The 16,672-nt window shown below is 52.3% G+C and overlaps 3 protein-coding genes across 3 annotated transcripts in view; 2 read left to right on the forward strand and 1 right to left on the reverse strand.

The window, feature by feature from the left end:
- The window catches only part of AARS1 (alanyl-tRNA synthetase 1), a 45,171-nt gene extending 42,405 nt beyond the window's left edge, over nucleotides 1-2,766 (forward strand). The window contains exon 21 of the mRNA XM_065416339.1: nucleotides 2,155-2,766. Coding sequence (XP_065272411.1) covers nucleotides 2,155-2,340 — 186 coding nt within the window. The 3' untranslated portion in view covers nucleotides 2,341-2,766. The remainder of the gene's footprint in view (nucleotides 1-2,154) is intronic.
- Nucleotides 2,767-4,184: 1,418 nt separating this feature from the next.
- On the forward strand, nucleotides 4,185-4,988 carry EXOSC6 (exosome component 6). Its single transcript, XM_065416874.1, has one exon. The coding sequence runs from the start codon at nucleotides 4,185-4,187 to the stop codon at nucleotides 4,986-4,988; it is 804 nt and encodes a 267-aa protein (XP_065272946.1).
- Nucleotides 4,989-11,093: 6,105 nt separating this feature from the next.
- LOC135888712 (heterogeneous nuclear ribonucleoprotein C-like) overlaps nucleotides 11,094-16,672 on the reverse strand; it is a 42,357-nt gene continuing 36,778 nt past the window's right edge. The window contains exons 5-7 of the mRNA XM_065416479.1: nucleotides 16,216-16,338; nucleotides 15,547-15,704; nucleotides 11,094-14,013 (exon numbers count right to left, since the gene is read on the reverse strand). Coding sequence (XP_065272551.1) covers nucleotides 13,975-14,013; nucleotides 15,547-15,704; nucleotides 16,216-16,338 — 320 coding nt within the window. The 3' untranslated portion in view covers nucleotides 11,094-13,974. The remainder of the gene's footprint in view (nucleotides 14,014-15,546; nucleotides 15,705-16,215; nucleotides 16,339-16,672) is intronic.

Consider the following 16,672-nt stretch of genomic DNA (forward strand, 5'->3'; position numbering starts at 1 on the left):
AGCCTTTACAACCTTTCACCATAAGATGGCGGGAACGCCAGTCTTTGCTCAACCAACCACTAGATGCTTCCTCGTTGTTACACAGAACATGCACCCAGAAGTCCGACAACCGGCACCACCAGGGGACTTGAATCATGTACCAAATGCCTTACAAGAGCACTTTTTGAACCACTGGCGACCTGTTCACTCCTTCATATGTCTATGAAAGTTGTGTTTTTGGTAGCGATCACATCAGCCAGATGAGTCAGCGAAATCAGGGCACTTATGGCTGAACCTCCTTACGCTGTGTTCACTAAAGACAAAATCATCTTACAACCACACACCCAAATTTTTTACCGAAAGTAGTGACGTCCTTTCATGTAAATCAAACCATACACCTACCCACATTTTACCCTGAACCACACGGGGATACACAAGAGGCTGCCCTACATACACTAGATGTCAGATGAGCCATAGTGTTCTATTTAGACAGAACCAAACCCTTCCGCAAATCCCCAAGACTGTTTATCTCCATAACAGAGCGATATTGCCCAGCCTTTGGAGCATTCTATCTAAATGGAGCACTACCTGTATCCAACTTTGCTACCAGTTGCACAACAAGGAACCTCCACCAGGCATCCGATCCCATTCTACCTGTGCCATGGCTACCTCCATAGCCTTCCTGAACAATGTCCCTCTAATCGATATATGTGGGGCAGCCACGTGGGTATAAGAGCACATCTTTGCAAAACACTATGTCATCACCCAGTGCACTATGTTGGACGCTATACTAGGCCTTACTGTGCTCTCTGCTACAACATACAACTCCCAAGCCCCTACCGTCCACAGTGGGGCACTGCTTTATAGACCCCTAAAGTGGAGCACCCATAGGGACACTACTTGAAGTAGTTATTCACGTTGTGCAGTAACGATGGTTCTTTGAGATGTGTGTCCCTGTGGGCGATCCACTACCTGCCCTCCTCCCCTCCACTTCGGAGTTTGTACCTCGAGCTCCACAGTAAAGAAGGAACTGAAAGGGTTGGGTCATGTGCATGCTTCATGAGGCGCCAACAACACCGAGAGACGACTACTGCGCATGCGCGACCAGACCGAGCACTGCTACCTAAAATCTCTGATTTGCAGTGCAAGGACGCACCGACACCTAAAGTGGAGCACCCACAGGGGGACACATCTCGAAGAACCATCGTTACTGCACAAGGTAACTACTTCTTTCATACAGACAATGACTTGTTTATACTGCTCTGTACACTGAACTGTAAGTACAAGGAAATATTTCTTCACACAACTCACAGTCAACCTGTGGAACTCTATGCCAGAGGACGTCATGAAGGCCAAGACTATAATGGGGGTCAAAAAAGAACTAGATAAGTTCATGGAGGATAGGTCCATCAATGGCTATTAGCCAGGATGGGCAGGGGTGGTGTCCATAGCCTCTGTTTGCCAGAAGCTGGGAATGAGCAACAGGGAAAGGATTACTTGATGATTACCTGTTCTGTTCATTCCCTCTGGGGCACCTGGCATTGGTCACTGTCAGAAGACAGGATACTGGGCTAGATGGAGGGATAGCTCAGTGGTTTGAGCATTGGCCTGCTAAACCCAGGGTTGTGAGTTCAATCCTTGAGGGGGCCATTTAGGGAACTGGGGTAAAAATCGGGATTGGTCCTGCTTTGAGCAGGGGCTTGGATTAGATGACCGCCTGAGGTCCCTTTCAACCCTGATATTCTATGATTCTATAATGGACCAGTGGTCTGACTCAGTATGGGTGTTCTTACATTCTTAATATTTATATTCTAATTGATTTTTTTTTTTTATAATTATATGGTCAAAATGAGAAAGTAAGCAATTTTTCAGTACTAGTGGCTGTGACACTTCTGTATTTTTGTCTGATTTTGGAAGCAAGTAGTTTTTAAGTGAGGTAAAACTTGGGGTATGCAACACAAATCAGACTCCTGAAAGGGGTACAGTAGTCTGAGCCACTGATGTAAACAAAGATGGGGGTTCTTGCCTGCCTGCCTGGAAAAGACAGCTCCTTCAACCCCTGGCACTGTCAGCCACAGCACAGAGCCTGGAAATCCTGCCTTCCCCCAGCAGTCACTGCAATTGACTCCAAACTTTGCTGTCTTTATAATAATCTGAACTCTTTTGCTTTTCCAGGAGGCAGCCAACAAGGGTCTGAAGGCCAACCAGTGGGTGCAGGAGGTGTCTGGGCTGATGGATGGCAAAGGTGGTGGGAAAGATGTCTCTGCCCAGGCTACGGGCAAGAATGTTGGCTGCTTAGAGAAGGCTCTGAAACTGGCCACAGACTTTGCCAGGCTCCACCTGGGCGAGTTGAAGAACTGACCTAATGCCCCTGCACTGGCTCATGGCACATAAGGGAATGCTCTCCACTCCCTCCTCATTCTCATCAGCCTGGCTGATAGGTTACAGTTTACTCTAATGGAGTCTGCAGAGACAGATGCTGCACGTCATTCCTTCTGAATCCATTTTAGCAGACTAAAAGCAGAATCATGCCGTAGTGCTCAAAACAAGGGCTAGAGAGCCAGCAACTTGTGTCCTAATCCGGCTCTGAGGTCTCCTGCTGTGGCCATGGTTAAGTCACTTCATTTTCACCCCTCTGTCGCTGTTCCTTGTCTAAAATCGAGCTGATAATACTGACCGACTTCCCAGGGCTGCTGTGAGGATTAATTAGTTAATGTAAAGTCTGCAGAGCACAGTCCAATACTGAATATTAGTAAATATTGTCAACCTTCTAATAAATTAAAATGCATCAAAGCCAAGAGTCTGCGCATACCAACCTCCCCTTTCTGTTACAACCACTGGAAGCATGAGCTGTTATGAGAATGGGGGGTGGAGCTGGGATCCAAGCTGCTAGAGTATTTTGTCCCTCACCACTGTTACCCAGCTGTAGATAATGTGGGAAGCTCTTTATTCAGTTCATTGACCATATTAATATTGCATTAATCTAAGCTGCTGTAGCTATAGCTCCTGCCTTGAGCTGGGCAAACCTACCTCTGCTTGGAACTGTGAGCACTAGGCTTAGTGTTAATAAAATGACATATGCAGTGAGTGCTGTGAACTTAAAGGATTGTTAATTAAAAATTAACAGTTGCCATTTTTCTTTGCTGAGGACAAGTAGTGTGGGAGCAGCATATTAATCAGATGATTTGGCCCTCTGCAGTAGTGCCTGCTGCTGGCAAAAATTGCCAAGAACAAGTTAATGAATCCAATGGTTCATTTGGCCTAAGAACTGCTTTTCACTGTGCACCTGGAGAGGTAGGGAAAGGAGCAATGTATACAGAGAGGCTTGCACCAGGGACAGGGAAAGGGTCGGAGGGTGGCTTCTCCCTAGCATGGCCTTACTACGGGGCAAGGGTTACTATCTTGTAATGGCCTTATACTGCTTCCTTTATGAATTAGTCCCCAGGCTTCCATAAAGGAGAAACAGAGGGATGAGGAAAGGAAGAATGAAGTGCAGGAAACCAGAGCAAGTATGGCCCCATAGATACTTTACAAATGTACCTAAGGGCTCAATTCAACCTACAGAAACCTAACCCAAACCAGCATTAGCCCTGTTTTGTGCTGGTATAGGGCCTGGACGGTAGAGGTTAGCACTGATGTAATTGAGTCAATTTAGTGAGAGGGGAGCCAGCTTGGAAAAATCCCAGAACCGCCTTGTGTCTCCGGCAGGAGGGAGCCCAGCCTCGTTGGGGTGTGATCCCTAGGGAAGTAGGGGCTAGGCAGGGGGGTTGATTGCAGAGAAGGGAGCGATGGGCACAGAAACACCCAGCTACCCTGTAGTTCTCGCTGAAGTGCTGCCCCAAGTGTGTTTGGAAGTTACTGGGAGAAGGCGGCCAGTCCGGGACACAGCAACAGGAACCCCTGGTGTCCCCTTCTCCTTTGGCACAGCCACCAGGCTGGACAGCAGGTCCTGGGCCTGAGCTCACCAGGCAAGGCCTGCGGGATCCCTAGGCCCCTGCACTGACCCCCAGCTACCCCCGCAAGGGCGCCTGGTGTCAGGGTGGGCCCCACACAGCCTACCTCGGGGAGTGGGGGGGCACTGCGGGAACAGGGTCAGCCCCGCCCACTAGGGCTGCTCTGCCCCTGCCGAGGGGCCCCAGGGGGAGGGTCGGGCCCGCGCTAACCCGCCCCCTGCACCGCCCCGCCCCGGAGCACAGCAGGCCGCCATGGCGCTGGACCACCGGCGCGTGCCGGGCCCGGAGGAGTCGCAGGCCCCGCTGCTGTACGCGGTGCCCGGCGAGGCGGACGCGGAGGCCCCGGGCCGGGAGGCGGCGGCGCTGCGGCCGCTGCTGGCGCGGGCCGGGCTGCTGAGCCAGGCCGAGGGCTCGGCCTACGTGGAGCTGAGCGGTGGCACCAAGGTGCTGTGCGCCGTGCGCGGGCCGCGTGAGGCGGCCGAGGGCCGCGGCCGGCTGCTGTGCGAGTTCCGCCGCGCGCCCTTCTCCGCCCGCGGCGCGCGCCCGCGGCCCGGCCCCGCCGCCGCCGCCCGCGAGCGCGAGCTGGGCCTGGCGCTGCAGGAGGCGCTGGCGCCGGCCGTGCGCCTGGCGCGCTACCCGCGCGCGCGCCTGGAGCTCACGGCGCTCGTGCTGCAGGACAGCGGCTCGGCGCTGGCGGCCGCGCTCTCCGCCGCCGCCCTGGCGCTGGCCGACGCGGGCGTGGAGATGTTCGACCTGGTGGTGGGCTGCGGCCTGTGCCGCGCGCCCGGGCCCGGCGGCGCCTGGCTGCTGCAGCCCAGCGAGGCCGAGGAGCGCGCGGCCGCCGCCCGCCTCACCGTGGCCCTCATGCCCGGCCTCAACCAGGTGGCCGGGCTGCTGGGCAGCGGCCAGGGCGGCCCGCCCGAGAGCTGGGCCCAGGCCGTGCGCCTCGGCCTGGAGGGCTGCCAGCGCCTCTACCCGGTGCTGCGGCGCAGCCTGCTGCGCGCCGCCGAGCGCCGGGCGGCCGAGGGCCCGCGGGCCGTCGGGGCCAGCGCCTGAGCCGCACGGGCGGGGCTCCCCCCCCGACCTGGCCCCCTGCTCCCCCGAGCCGGTACCAGCGGGTCCCCCTTCCCCAGGTAAACTGAGCCACCCCCTGTCCCCCAGGATGAGCAGGGTATGGGGCAGCATCCCCCCTCCCAGGGGTAATCTGGGGGGGTCCCAGCAGCCCAGCCCCCCCTTCTCAGAGATAATCTGGGGGGGTCCCAGCAGCCCAGGCCCCCCTCCCAGAGATAACCTGGGGGTGTCAGTGGTAAATCTGTGACTTGAGATCAGCCCCCCCCCCTCGCTGCTGGGGAGCAGGACAGCAGCCCCCCCCCCAAGCTAGCTGAGACCTGCCCCACTGCTGGGGGGGGCAGAGCCACAACCCCACCCTCCTGCTGCTGGACTGCTAAGGGGACGAGTAACTGATCCACGGAGCAGCGGCACCTTCTCCCAGGGAAAGCCACTGGGATCCAACGAGGGGGCAGTGTGACCAGAGCCCCAGGCTGCTGCTGCTCCACTCAGCAAGGAAAAGTGAGCCGAATTGGGGCCTGTCTACCAAGGGGAACACATCAGAGACATTTCCACTGGGGATCAAGCAGCCCCCATGCCCTGAGGACAATTCTGCACCAGCATGATGGCAAAATTGTGGACATTTCAACTGTAATTGGGACTGAAAACGAGAGGCAGAATCTGGAGATTGAACATCTGGAGGGATTGTTTTTCTTTTCTTCTCAACTCCAGTACTGAGTGGGGTGAGCTGGAGATGTCTTGTAGAAGAGACTTTACAGATGGGAGTTAACACTGCAGAAGTTATAGAAACTGTGGCAAACCTTAGGGCAAGTCCCCCACACCCAGTGGCACATTGTGCCCATGGCAGCTATCGTCCGCCATACAACTGTCTACTCTTAAGTGTGTTTTTAAGTATCATAGAAATGGGTTTTGTACTTTATGGTTAATACAATTCAGCAGACGCCACTGAGATATGAACTGGGTTTTGCAGGTTGTTGGTTCTGTACAAAGTTTGAAGCCGTCCAATCGTTCCATTGGTAGGATTACACTTCCTTGATATTTTGGTGTGTACGAATGTGTTTAGTGTGTGCTCCAGAAAAAAACTGCCCCTCCTGTCTTAGATTTTAAAAGGTTTCTGTTGACTCCTAACTGACTGCTAGGATATGGCAAGAAATGCTGCTGATCAGCAAACAACTGTTTTATTAGATGGTTTGAAATGTTTTTCTGTAATTTTTTTTTTTTTGGTGACATTTGTTGATTATATCTTAACTCTTCCCCTGAAAATCGAGACTGCATTTTTCATGGTGTTCATTTCACTTTCCCTAAAAATGGAGGGAACCATGCTAGTGTAGGCTAGTGTGATTATTTTGGTTTGATCTGGCCCTTTCTTGTTACCTCTCTGGTTGCAACTCTGCTCAGTAGGGGTCCTTTATTGTCTGTCAGTGCTTAATTTGCAGAGGTGCCAATTAACTCAAATTCTCCATACAATGGACATGTACTAATGCAGTTTTTTTTTTCTTTCTGTGGGCTTCATTACACTTGCATTCTTTTCATGTTGCATTCAAAGTGTTAATAATTGCCCACAATAGGAAGAATTGGTAATGAGATCCTTCATGCCGAATGTGCTGTAATAGTGTAACTCACCCAACCCCTGGATTGTATTGATTTGGGGGATGTGTTCCAGACAGAAGTGATGATGAAATGGTTTGGCTGTAGCCTTTATGCTTTGTGACTAAAATGTGTGCAACAGTCAGAAACCACTTCCCAGTAAAATCCAGTGCATATATAAGACCTATTTGTAATTCATCACCAAAGATAATTGATTAGATGGGAAACATTTGTATATGATAATAAATCTTCTTACTGTGAAGTTCACATTTTCCTGACTTTGATCTATGTGAGTATCTTTATTCATCCTCTCCTTTTTAATGGCCCTTTGATGGGAACATTTTCTAAGTGAAATCTTTGTTGGTGAAAAGTGCCAGGTCCTCAGCCTTGCAGACTAAAATCCATACTTATCCACACCTTAGATACAGTATAGGTAGTGGCAGTGCTAGCTTTCACCTACTTCCCGCTCTCCAGCTCTGAGCCATAGGGGTCACCTCTAGTGTGGAAAGGGTAGCTTTGTGAATATCAGCCTCTACTCATGGAAAAGGGGAATTATGTAAAACTTTGCTTTAGAAACTGGATTGACAGCAACAAATTTCACCATGGTTACTGAACAACACATTGTAATAGCTGGGCTGGGTTTGAGTCTTGTCCTAGAGGGGAAGGCATTACAGCTGTTAGTGTTTATGCAGAGGTGTAGATGTTATTGATCTTCCTTAAATGGAAAAGAGATGACTAAGGGGGATATGATTGGTGTGGAGAAAGTAAATAAGTGTTATTTACTCCTCATAACACAAGAACTAGAGTTGTTCACTAAATGAAATTAATAGGCAGCAGGTTTAAAACAAACATGAGGAAATATTTTTTCCACACAATGCACAGTCAGCCTGTGGAACTCCTTGCCAGAGGATGTTGTGAAGGCCAAGATTATAACAGAGTTCAAAAAAGAACTAGCTAAATTCATGGAGGATACGTCCATCGATGGCTATTAGCCAGGATGGGCAAGGATGGTGTCCCTAGCCTCTGTTTGCCAGAAGCTGGGAATGTGCGATGGGATGGATCACTTGATTACCTGTTCTGTTCATTCCCTCTGGGGCACCTGGCATTGGCCACTTTTGGAAGACAGGATATTGGGCTAGATGGACCTTTGGTCTGACCCATTATGGCCGTTCTTATGTTCTTACTTATGGGCCCCCATCATAGTAGTATTTGAGCACCCCACAATATTTAATGTTTTTATCCTCACAACACCCCCCAGGGGATCGGGAAGTGCTCTTATCAAGAGACAAAGCATCAAGAGACAGAGCATGGTTTTGCTGCAAGAAAGGTGTGTTTTTCTATTGAGATAGCTATCTTGGTGTGAAATCCTATGGCAGGTAAAGCACTGTAGTTTTACCTTGATGTAACTAACCAAGGTCAGCCCCATGGCGCAGGGGTATTGGGTTGATCTTGACTAGCTACGTTGAGGTACAAACATAGCTGTGCTTTGTCTCCTAGACTTTTACATGGAGGGAGCTAATTCGAGTAGCAATCACAGTGTAAAAACCATCTGTTTTTGCAGTGAAGACCTGGCCCTAAGTGAGTCTAGTGGAGCAGGGAATTGAACCCAGGTGTCCTGGATGACATCATAACCATTAGGCCATCCTTCCTCTCTTATCTAGCAACTATTTCTCACTGGCAGAACAGCACGCTAACTTACGCCAGGCAAAGGCTTACAAAGTAGAATGCACGGGTGACTTTTTAACTTTACAAAACGCTTTGTTTGGGCTGAGGAGGGAGACATCAGTCTGATACTGGCTGGAGTTAATGTGCTGTCACAGCTGCCTTCCAGGAAGGTTGATTATTGGTTGGACATGCAGGTAATAGAGTGGGCTTGTGCAAAACTCTTTCAGCTTGTTGGCTGATCTTTAGTTATAGCCACTATTGGTTGTAGCTCTGGGCTGAAGACAAGCTAGAGAGTACCGTGGATGAACATGGATCAGGGGTGGAAGGAAGATGATTTAAAGTGTCTGAATTTCTGTCCCGTGGTGAGTTGTAACTGCTACCAGAAATCGAGCAGAGCTGCAGCAGGCAGAATGCTTTGAGTTAAGGGTTGTTTTAGAGAGCTCTTGAGTCATTTGTCAGCTGACGGTTGCTAGGAAATATGGCGGAAGAAGGTAATTAATAACCTGTTTGTTACCTAGCAGCTGATACACTGATCTGGAAGCACTCTGCATCAAGGCCTCTGTACCGGTGTCAGGGCAAGAGGTGGCACGAAATGAGGAAAGAGGAGCCCCTCTAAGGTGAGGGCCAATGTCCCTTACCAAGGTAAATTGGAGAAGCTTAGGGTTAAGTGAACTAAAGAGACAGGCCAGCCTTACGTGCTAGTACTCCTGACTGTGCCTTCTAAAAGTCTGTCTAGACTGGGGATAGATCCAGCTGTCCCCGATCTCCATAAGGCTGGATGTAGGTAGATAGTGCTATGGAGAGTGACCAATCCTTTCCCTCAGGGTGGGGCTGGGTTCTAGGAAGTCCTTGGCCAGTGACTATGATATGGCCCTCTTGAAGCAGAGAGGCCAGTTGATAAGACAAATAATAAATAACTCTTCGCTGCGTAGCACAGTCCATTGGAGGATCTCAAAGCACTTCACAGGCCTTGGGAAATTAAGCTTCACAACACCTCTATGAGGGAGGTAAAGGGTGCGACTAGCCAAGTCACATCTGGTGGGGATGTTGAAGGTTCGGTAGAGGGACACTCTTCCTCTCACAGTTCAGCAGTGGAAAGCGGTTAGCTGTGCCGTAGTGAGCGAACAGGAAGAGGACACTAAAATGACACTCTGCTCGTCAGGTTTAAGAAAATGTAACCACAGACTATGGTCTGTTCTGTCCGTAAGCTCTGGCATCTCTACAGTTTGTCCATAAATCTCCATAACAGAGTAGGTCCAGCTCAATTTCTAGTCACACGTGAACAAATCAAAGCGAGCCATTTACAATGTTATAGGTGGACAAGGGAGATAATGAACAGCATCTAATTAGAGCAATAAATAACTTATACACAAAATATCAGAGCACAAAAGTTTCCTTCCTTGGGTCAAAAACTGTATATGTTATTAGCTCAATTAGGTATCGCAGAGGAAGCTAGCTATTTCACTCAATATCATGCTACCCATCCTGTCTATTTATTCTCCAGGCTCAAGAAAGCTATACACATTTTTTGCCAATCAGTCTGATGTCATGTTTGTCTGTAGGGGAATTTGCGCACACATCTTTCAGATGGGTTTCAGACATTGTAGGCAGAGATGTCTTATTTCTGATGTATTTTTCACCTCCCAATCCAATTCACTACCACAATTAACTAGGCTGGTAACTGAAAGAAACTCAGAAACACTCTCTACCCTAAAATGAAGCAATTCTGCCATTTCATTCTCCCCCTGTCTCTGGGCTCCTCCTGGGTTTATTTCCATCTGGTGTATGCTTGCCTTTTGGTGATGTGGCTTCTATGCCCTTCACTCTTCGTTCCGAGTCCTCTACCCTTTCACCCCTTCGTTCTGCTCCTGTCACTGGGGCAGCTGTATTGAAACTGATTCAGTTCTTATCAAATATCAGCCCCCCAGAAGCCAGAGGAAAACTGCCCAGGCAGTGCTCTGCCCTGCACAAGGGCTGGGTGGAGGAGGGGCAGTGTCCCAGCGTTGTCCTTCCTTCCATGACGGCATTTTTTAAATCCTGGGGCAAGCTCCCAGGTGGAGGTAGATTCCCACTCCCAATTTACACCCCTGCTCCCAACCAGCCCCATTCATTGAGATCAGGTCTCCCTTGTGCTAGGCCCTATACAAACCCAGAGTATGAGACAGCCATGATCTGCTTCTAGTGCAGAAAGGGGCAGTCCACTCCCTGTGTAATGACCTTCCCAGCATCTCATCTGTCAGCCATTTACAATGAAACTGCACAATGCACAAAATACTATAGCACAGGGACAATCCTATGTTAGCAGGAGGGTGGTCTAAATGACCTAGCCGGATAAGTCTTTTCAATCTCTTAATTGCTGTGATTCTGCCTATCTACTAGTGCATTCATTTTACTCCCCCGGCTGCCTCTGTGAGGCAGAGATTAAGATTTTAGTTTTAATCAAACATCTGAAATGGGCTGTGTCCAAGTGACCTTTCTCTCTCTAGCCACACAATCCTGTTTCCGGAGGCCTTAGGGGATGCAGCCATAGAAGTCTGGGGGCTTGTGGCCACATAATTTCCTCCCTGTAAGAGGCAGCTAGTTCCATGGTCCCCTTTTTACAGCAAGATTATTCCCAGAGGTCTGGCGTGGGGCATGTTGATTTTACTGATGATTTTAATTAGAGCTGGCATGAGTCAGTTACTCGTGTTGTTGGGCATCTATAATACGTGGCTAGATGGGTGCTATAGAAACCCAATCTAGCAGTTCCCTGCAGTCCAGAACCGGGACATTGTCCAATGGCAGTTGGACCAAGGCTGTTCTCTCTCCGATGTGAAAATCAAAGCATCAGACTCCCGAATAACCAGAGAAAAGAAATACAAATTTATTATTTTTCCTTCCAACACAAATACACTCTTTTTCCAGAGCAAATTAGAAATACAGACACAATTTCCTACCAGCGTGAGAGAGACTACCTAGAAATGAGGGACACGGAAAGGAGCTACAATTGTTCCAAAACACAGTAGTATGGGGGCAGAGGGGGACTACAGGTTCTTTGGGTGAAGGTGAAACAACCCAAAGCACGGGCATGTCATTGTTCACATAGCAGGAATTAGCCTGCTGGGGAAATAATCACACTCCTCTTTTATTTCTGGTAAAGCTGCTCATGGAATTCCTAGTAAGTGACTACGAACCATATCACATAGCGCGGTATAGAGAAGCCATGTGAGACTAAAGGAAAAACCTTTTCTGAGCCAGCGGAAAATCAAAGCTATCCAGTTTGCAAACAGCTACAGCTTCTTAGGGGTGCTCTGCGCAGCCACGGAGGGGCACTGGCTTGATGGCGGTTTCTCAGCCACACTGCCTGGGCTAGCAGGACCTGGGCTGTTACCAGCATCCACGTAATAGCAGTACCAAGCACTTGAAGCCCTTTCCATTTGTGGGTCTCAAAGGCTGTGTCTTCACTAGGAATCAAGCTGTATTTTTAACCTGTGTTAAAATCCCAGTGTAGACAAGGCAAGTTGTAGCTGGTCAACGTGAACCACTGGCTCCCCCCTCGTGTTTGCTATGACCAGCCTCCCTTTCTAGCGCATCAAATGGAAGGAAGCCTTTGTCCTCACTTCTGGGGCCCTTCACAGCCTGTCCCCACCCAACCTACCATCTCTTGTTCACTAGCGAGATGCTGGCTCCTGCCTCTGACTAGACCATGAGGCCAATCTCCATCACCCACTTGTTACAGCTTCAAACCAGCCCCTTTGTGCTTGCCCAGGCAGCCTCTCCCACGTGGTAGCTGCGCCCCGTCAGCATCCCTGGAGCTGCCTCATTATCCACCTTCCAACCCTTCCTTAAAACTCTCCTTTGCTGCGATGCCAACAACAACGAGGCTGCTGGAGTGCTGAGCGCTCTGCCTGTCCTGCTGATCAGTGCTGTCATTGGTCCCTTGTGCCCCCGGCTGCCTGGCTCCAGCTCTTGGCGTGTGAGCTTTACAGGGCACGGATCATCTTTATGTTGGGTGTTTGTACAGCACTGGGGTCCTGGAGCTAGAGCACTTGGGTGCTCTATAAAACAAATACCCCTCCTCATAAGACAGGCTAAAAACAACGGCCGTGTTTACATTAGGATTGTTACATAGGTTAACCACACCTTTTTCCTAGTGAAGCCAGGTCCAAATGTTTCACATACAGGTCAGCAGATAAAGTCTCCCAATGAACCTGTGCAGTGGCTTGTATATTGTCCCTCTTTCGCAGATGGGGAAACTGAGGCACAAGAGACTTGGCGAAGTGACTTGGCCAAGGTTACCTAGCAGGCCAGTGTCAGAGCTGGGTGTAGAGCTCAAACCTGCCTCCCAGTGCTGTCCTCTAACCTTGAGGTTTAGATGTAAAATCTCCAGGCCAGGGAGTCTGTCTCTGCCTGCCTCTAAAAGGCCTGGCACATGGAAATGATATTTCTCGCTCTGTGGTTTCCTAGTGATTCCACAGAAGGGGGGAATGTTTGTTACTCTAGCAGCCCTGGGGGGAAGGGATCCCCCTTGGTTAACAGCCATGCCTCTGCACAGTGAGCAGCGATTCGGAGAGATGCTGCAGCCTTGGCTGGGGGACTGAACGCTGGGGACGTGGCTGAGCCCCAGGGTACGAGCTGTAGCTGACAATCCAGTTCTGTCCCAGCAGAGCTCTGCCTCGTTGAGATTTCCATGAGCACCACAAGGAAGCAGCAAGTCTAGTCCTGGAGCGTTTTGTCTGCGGGTCACCACGCTGCAGCCCTGCGCTAGCCCTTGTGGGAGGCATTGACTGAGGCAGGAATAAATGCCTGCTGCTTCCCTGCTCGCTCTGCCGGACTGCAAGAGCCTGACCATCCCATCGGGGCATGGAAATCCTGCTCTGAACGACCTGGTGCAGCGAGAACTCGGGGCCTTAAATGTTGACTTGGGCGAGAGCGTCAGCCTGCTGCGGCCATGAGTGGGTGACATTTTGGCTCTTTCTAGGCACGCTTCATTGCAAGGTTCACTGAGCTCCGAGACGTGGGTCACGCAGAGAGGCGATGGGAAGGGTCCCCCAGGAGGTCCCTGTTCTGCTCCGGATGAAGCTGGCATTTGAGCAGAGTGGCCAAAGCCAGGGTGTTTTTCCTGTGGCACCAGGCGTCTCTCAACCAATCAAGGCCCAGAGGCAGGGCAAGAAGCCACAGTGAGGCACACAGGAAAAACGGAATGACTGGCGCTCCATCCTGCACCGATGCTGCACGTGGCCTGAGCTAGTCCCTGAGCGGGAGGGGGTGACGTAGGGCCTGGGAGGGGGAACCCTGCAATGGGAGACAGTGGGTCCCTTGCATGGCACAAGGCTGCATACAGCAATGGCATGGCCTGGGAGCCAACAGAGCAACACACCCTCTTGTTCCAACAGTGCAGGTTGCGGACAAAGCGAGGGCTGCCTGGATTTCTACATGGGTCTTACATACGCCACCAGGGTCCAGACAGTCTAGCTCCTCGGTGGCTTTCTACCTGCCCTTCCCCCACACTACATTTCCCCCCCTGCTAAAAGGAACAATCATAACACCGAGATTTCCCTCCGCGTGGTGGGGTCTGGTGCTGGCGGAAATGATGAGGCGCGGGACACAGCTTTGTTGCGCTAGCGCTGAGACCAGGTACACTCATGTCATGTGTGGCACCAGCTGGCGGCCTTGAAAGAAATACAAACACAGGAAAGGAAATGCTAGCCAACCTGGGGAAGGCTGTGGCGCCCCAGTCCGGTTACTGGCTGCCCTCCGGGTCTGACGTGTGGTTTTTCATCTGCAAAGAGATTACTACATTACATTATTCATCCTTGTCGGCCACATGTACCAAAACACATGGGCCCTGTGTGCGGTCCCGCTCATGTGCACATGGCTACCTGCGGGTCCCTGTGCACACGACTACCCGGGGGTCCTTGTGCACAGCTCCTGCTCGTGTGGGCACACATGGCCACCCATGGGTCCTGTGTGCAGCCCCTGTGTGTGTGTGCACATGACTACCCGTGGGTCCTGTGCACGGCCTCTGCTCGTGTATGCACACGACTACCCGTGGGTCAGTGATGGCAGGGAGATGGCAGGGCTCTGCCGTTGCCCTGCTCCACCTGTCTGGGACAATGTTAGTCAAAGCATACCCAGTACCACTCGCTGACAAAGGTGCCCTGATTTATTAAGTTAGTAGTAATTTGTCTTAGGAATTAAAGTAGTAAATGAGACGGATTTGTTTCAAAATCATGATGCTCTGTTACAAGCCAGCTTGTTAGAAAATTAACAGCCCCTGTGTTGTTCCCTTTAAATTTCCTGAGTGTCCCGGGGGGGGGGGGGGGGGGGGGGAGGGGGGTGTGCCACGTTGACTGGCTCACCTGCATCACTGGAGGGGCTGCCAAGGCACCCAGCTAGGATGCAGCCAGGCAAGGCACCGTGGCAGGGTTGTGTGCAGCAGGTGGAGCCTGCTCCCTGGGCATCTCCTCGCTCCAGGCGTGTTTACAGTGTCTGTGTCCTGGGCATGCCAGCTCTGGCCTGGAGGGGGGCTGGCTGGCTAGGGATACAGCCCAGGGGAATCTGTGTCCTGCAGGGAGGCCAAGCCTCTCCCAAAACTCTGTTCTAGCAGCACTCAGCTCAGGTGGCCCCAGCTTGAAAACCAGCAACTAATTCATGGCACTAGGCACACACAATGCCACGCCCCTGGCCCCGGTGCCCGTCTCTCCGCACGCCCGCACCAGCAGCTACACGCACTCAGCAGCACTCCCTCTCCCATAGCGCAGCTCCTGCAAACGCAGCTGGATGTGTGCAGGGGAGCCTGGCGTGAGGAGGGTGGTCATGGGGGGGGACGCAGGCCGAGGTACACGGGCTGGGAGATGGGCATTCCTGTGGCTCAGGGGAATGCCCAGCACATTTCCCCACACAGGCAAGTGAGGGCCCTTTGGCTAAAGCCCAGAGAAAGTCAGCAGCCAAAAGCTCTTTCCCTGCCTAGGCCATGCAGGGCCCATGCCTAGGCCTGCCAACCCTGCCGGTTTCGCCGGGAGGCTCCCGGAATGGGCGCTCTCTGCTGGAAGCTACTGAAGCCAAACCGGGAGATTTTAGGCACTAAAAGTCCAGTGGCGCAGCAAGGCTAAGGCAGGCTCCCTGCCCCTCCTGAACCCCAACCCCCTGCCCCAGCCCAGTGAAAGTGAGAGCGGGTGGGGGAGAGCCAGCGACGGAGAGAGGGGGGATGGAATGAGCAGGGTGGGGCCTCAGCGAAGGGGCGGGGTTTGTGTTTGTGTGATTAGACGGTTGGCAGCCCTACCCAGGACAGAGCAGCTCTGCTGGGACCTACCGTCTCCTCGGTGTCTGTGCTCTCCTCCTCACTGTCGATGTCCCTCAGGTCGCTCTGCGCGTCGGCAGCTGGGCTCTCCTTCCCTTGCGGCTCCCCCGCCGGGTACGAGGGCTCTTCGCTCACTTGAGCCTTCTTCTTCTTCTCCCCCTCCTTGGAGCCTGCAAGATCAGAGCAGCCCCTAGACAGCAGAGATCTCTGGCTGCTCTGTGCTCTGCCCAGGAGGGACGGGCTCACGGGGCACTAGGGAAATGCCTCAGGCCAAAGGGCTGTTAGTCTGTGATAGCCAAACCAGGGCCATGCGGCAGCCAGCCAGGAGCCCGATAGTCACCCCCGAATCCTCCCAAAGAAGCAGGCTGCAGTGTCCTGCTTGCGAGCCTGGCGGGGGAGGTTCCTAGGAGGCAATGGACCAACCGGGTTAGCACTGCACCTATCCTCTCTGCACAGCGCAGCTCGGGCCACACTGCAGCCCCCGGGCCATCTCTGGAGCCAGTTCAGGGGCGTCCCTGCGTACGCTCTCGTGTGTGTGTGGGGGGGTTCCTGCCCGGATGCTGGGCCTTCACAGCTCCATAGGGGGGCACATGATCACAAGCAGCCTACGTGCCTACTTGTGCACCCCCAATGCTCTGACAGCCTCCCCCACCCATCCCCTTGCCCCTCCTCTCCTCTCACCTCTCTCCCCAGCCAGCCGCTCCCGCCGCTGGTCCATCCGATCCAGACTCTCCAGCAGATTGTCCACCTGGGCTTTGATCTGGCTCAGCTCTCCCTTGATGGAATGCAGCTCTTCGGCACGCACTGCACGAGGGAGGAGGAGAGGCCATTAGCTCGGTGGAGATGGACCTAGCCTGGAAGCGATGGGGAGGGCGATCCCGGCAAAGCCGGCAGCCTGGCTGGGCGGCCCACCTCAGAGCCATTCTGCACACTCAGCTCTTGGTGGTTAAGCATCAGTTAAGTGCTGGGTGCTGCCGTCTGAACCTCCAAGCTGCGGGCAGGTCCCTGTCTCCCTTTGCACCTGCTGTGTATTTCCTCTTCTAAATGCACAGCAGTTGGGCCAAGCTTTTCCCCCCTGGAGGCACCTGGAAGGGGCCTGGGTTCTGGAACATCAGGCCCCTTTAAGGGCCCCTCCACA

This window comes from Emys orbicularis, chromosome 14 (genome assembly GCF_028017835.1).
Source record: "Emys orbicularis isolate rEmyOrb1 chromosome 14, rEmyOrb1.hap1, whole genome shotgun sequence".
NCBI lineage: Eukaryota > Metazoa > Chordata > Testudines > Emydidae > Emys > Emys orbicularis.

What these genes read in the sequence shown, in the direction of transcription:
- EXOSC6 (XM_065416874.1), top strand. Translation starts at nt 4,185, where the DNA reads ATGGCGCTGGACCACCGGCGCGTGCCGGGCCCGGAGGAGTCGCAGGCC.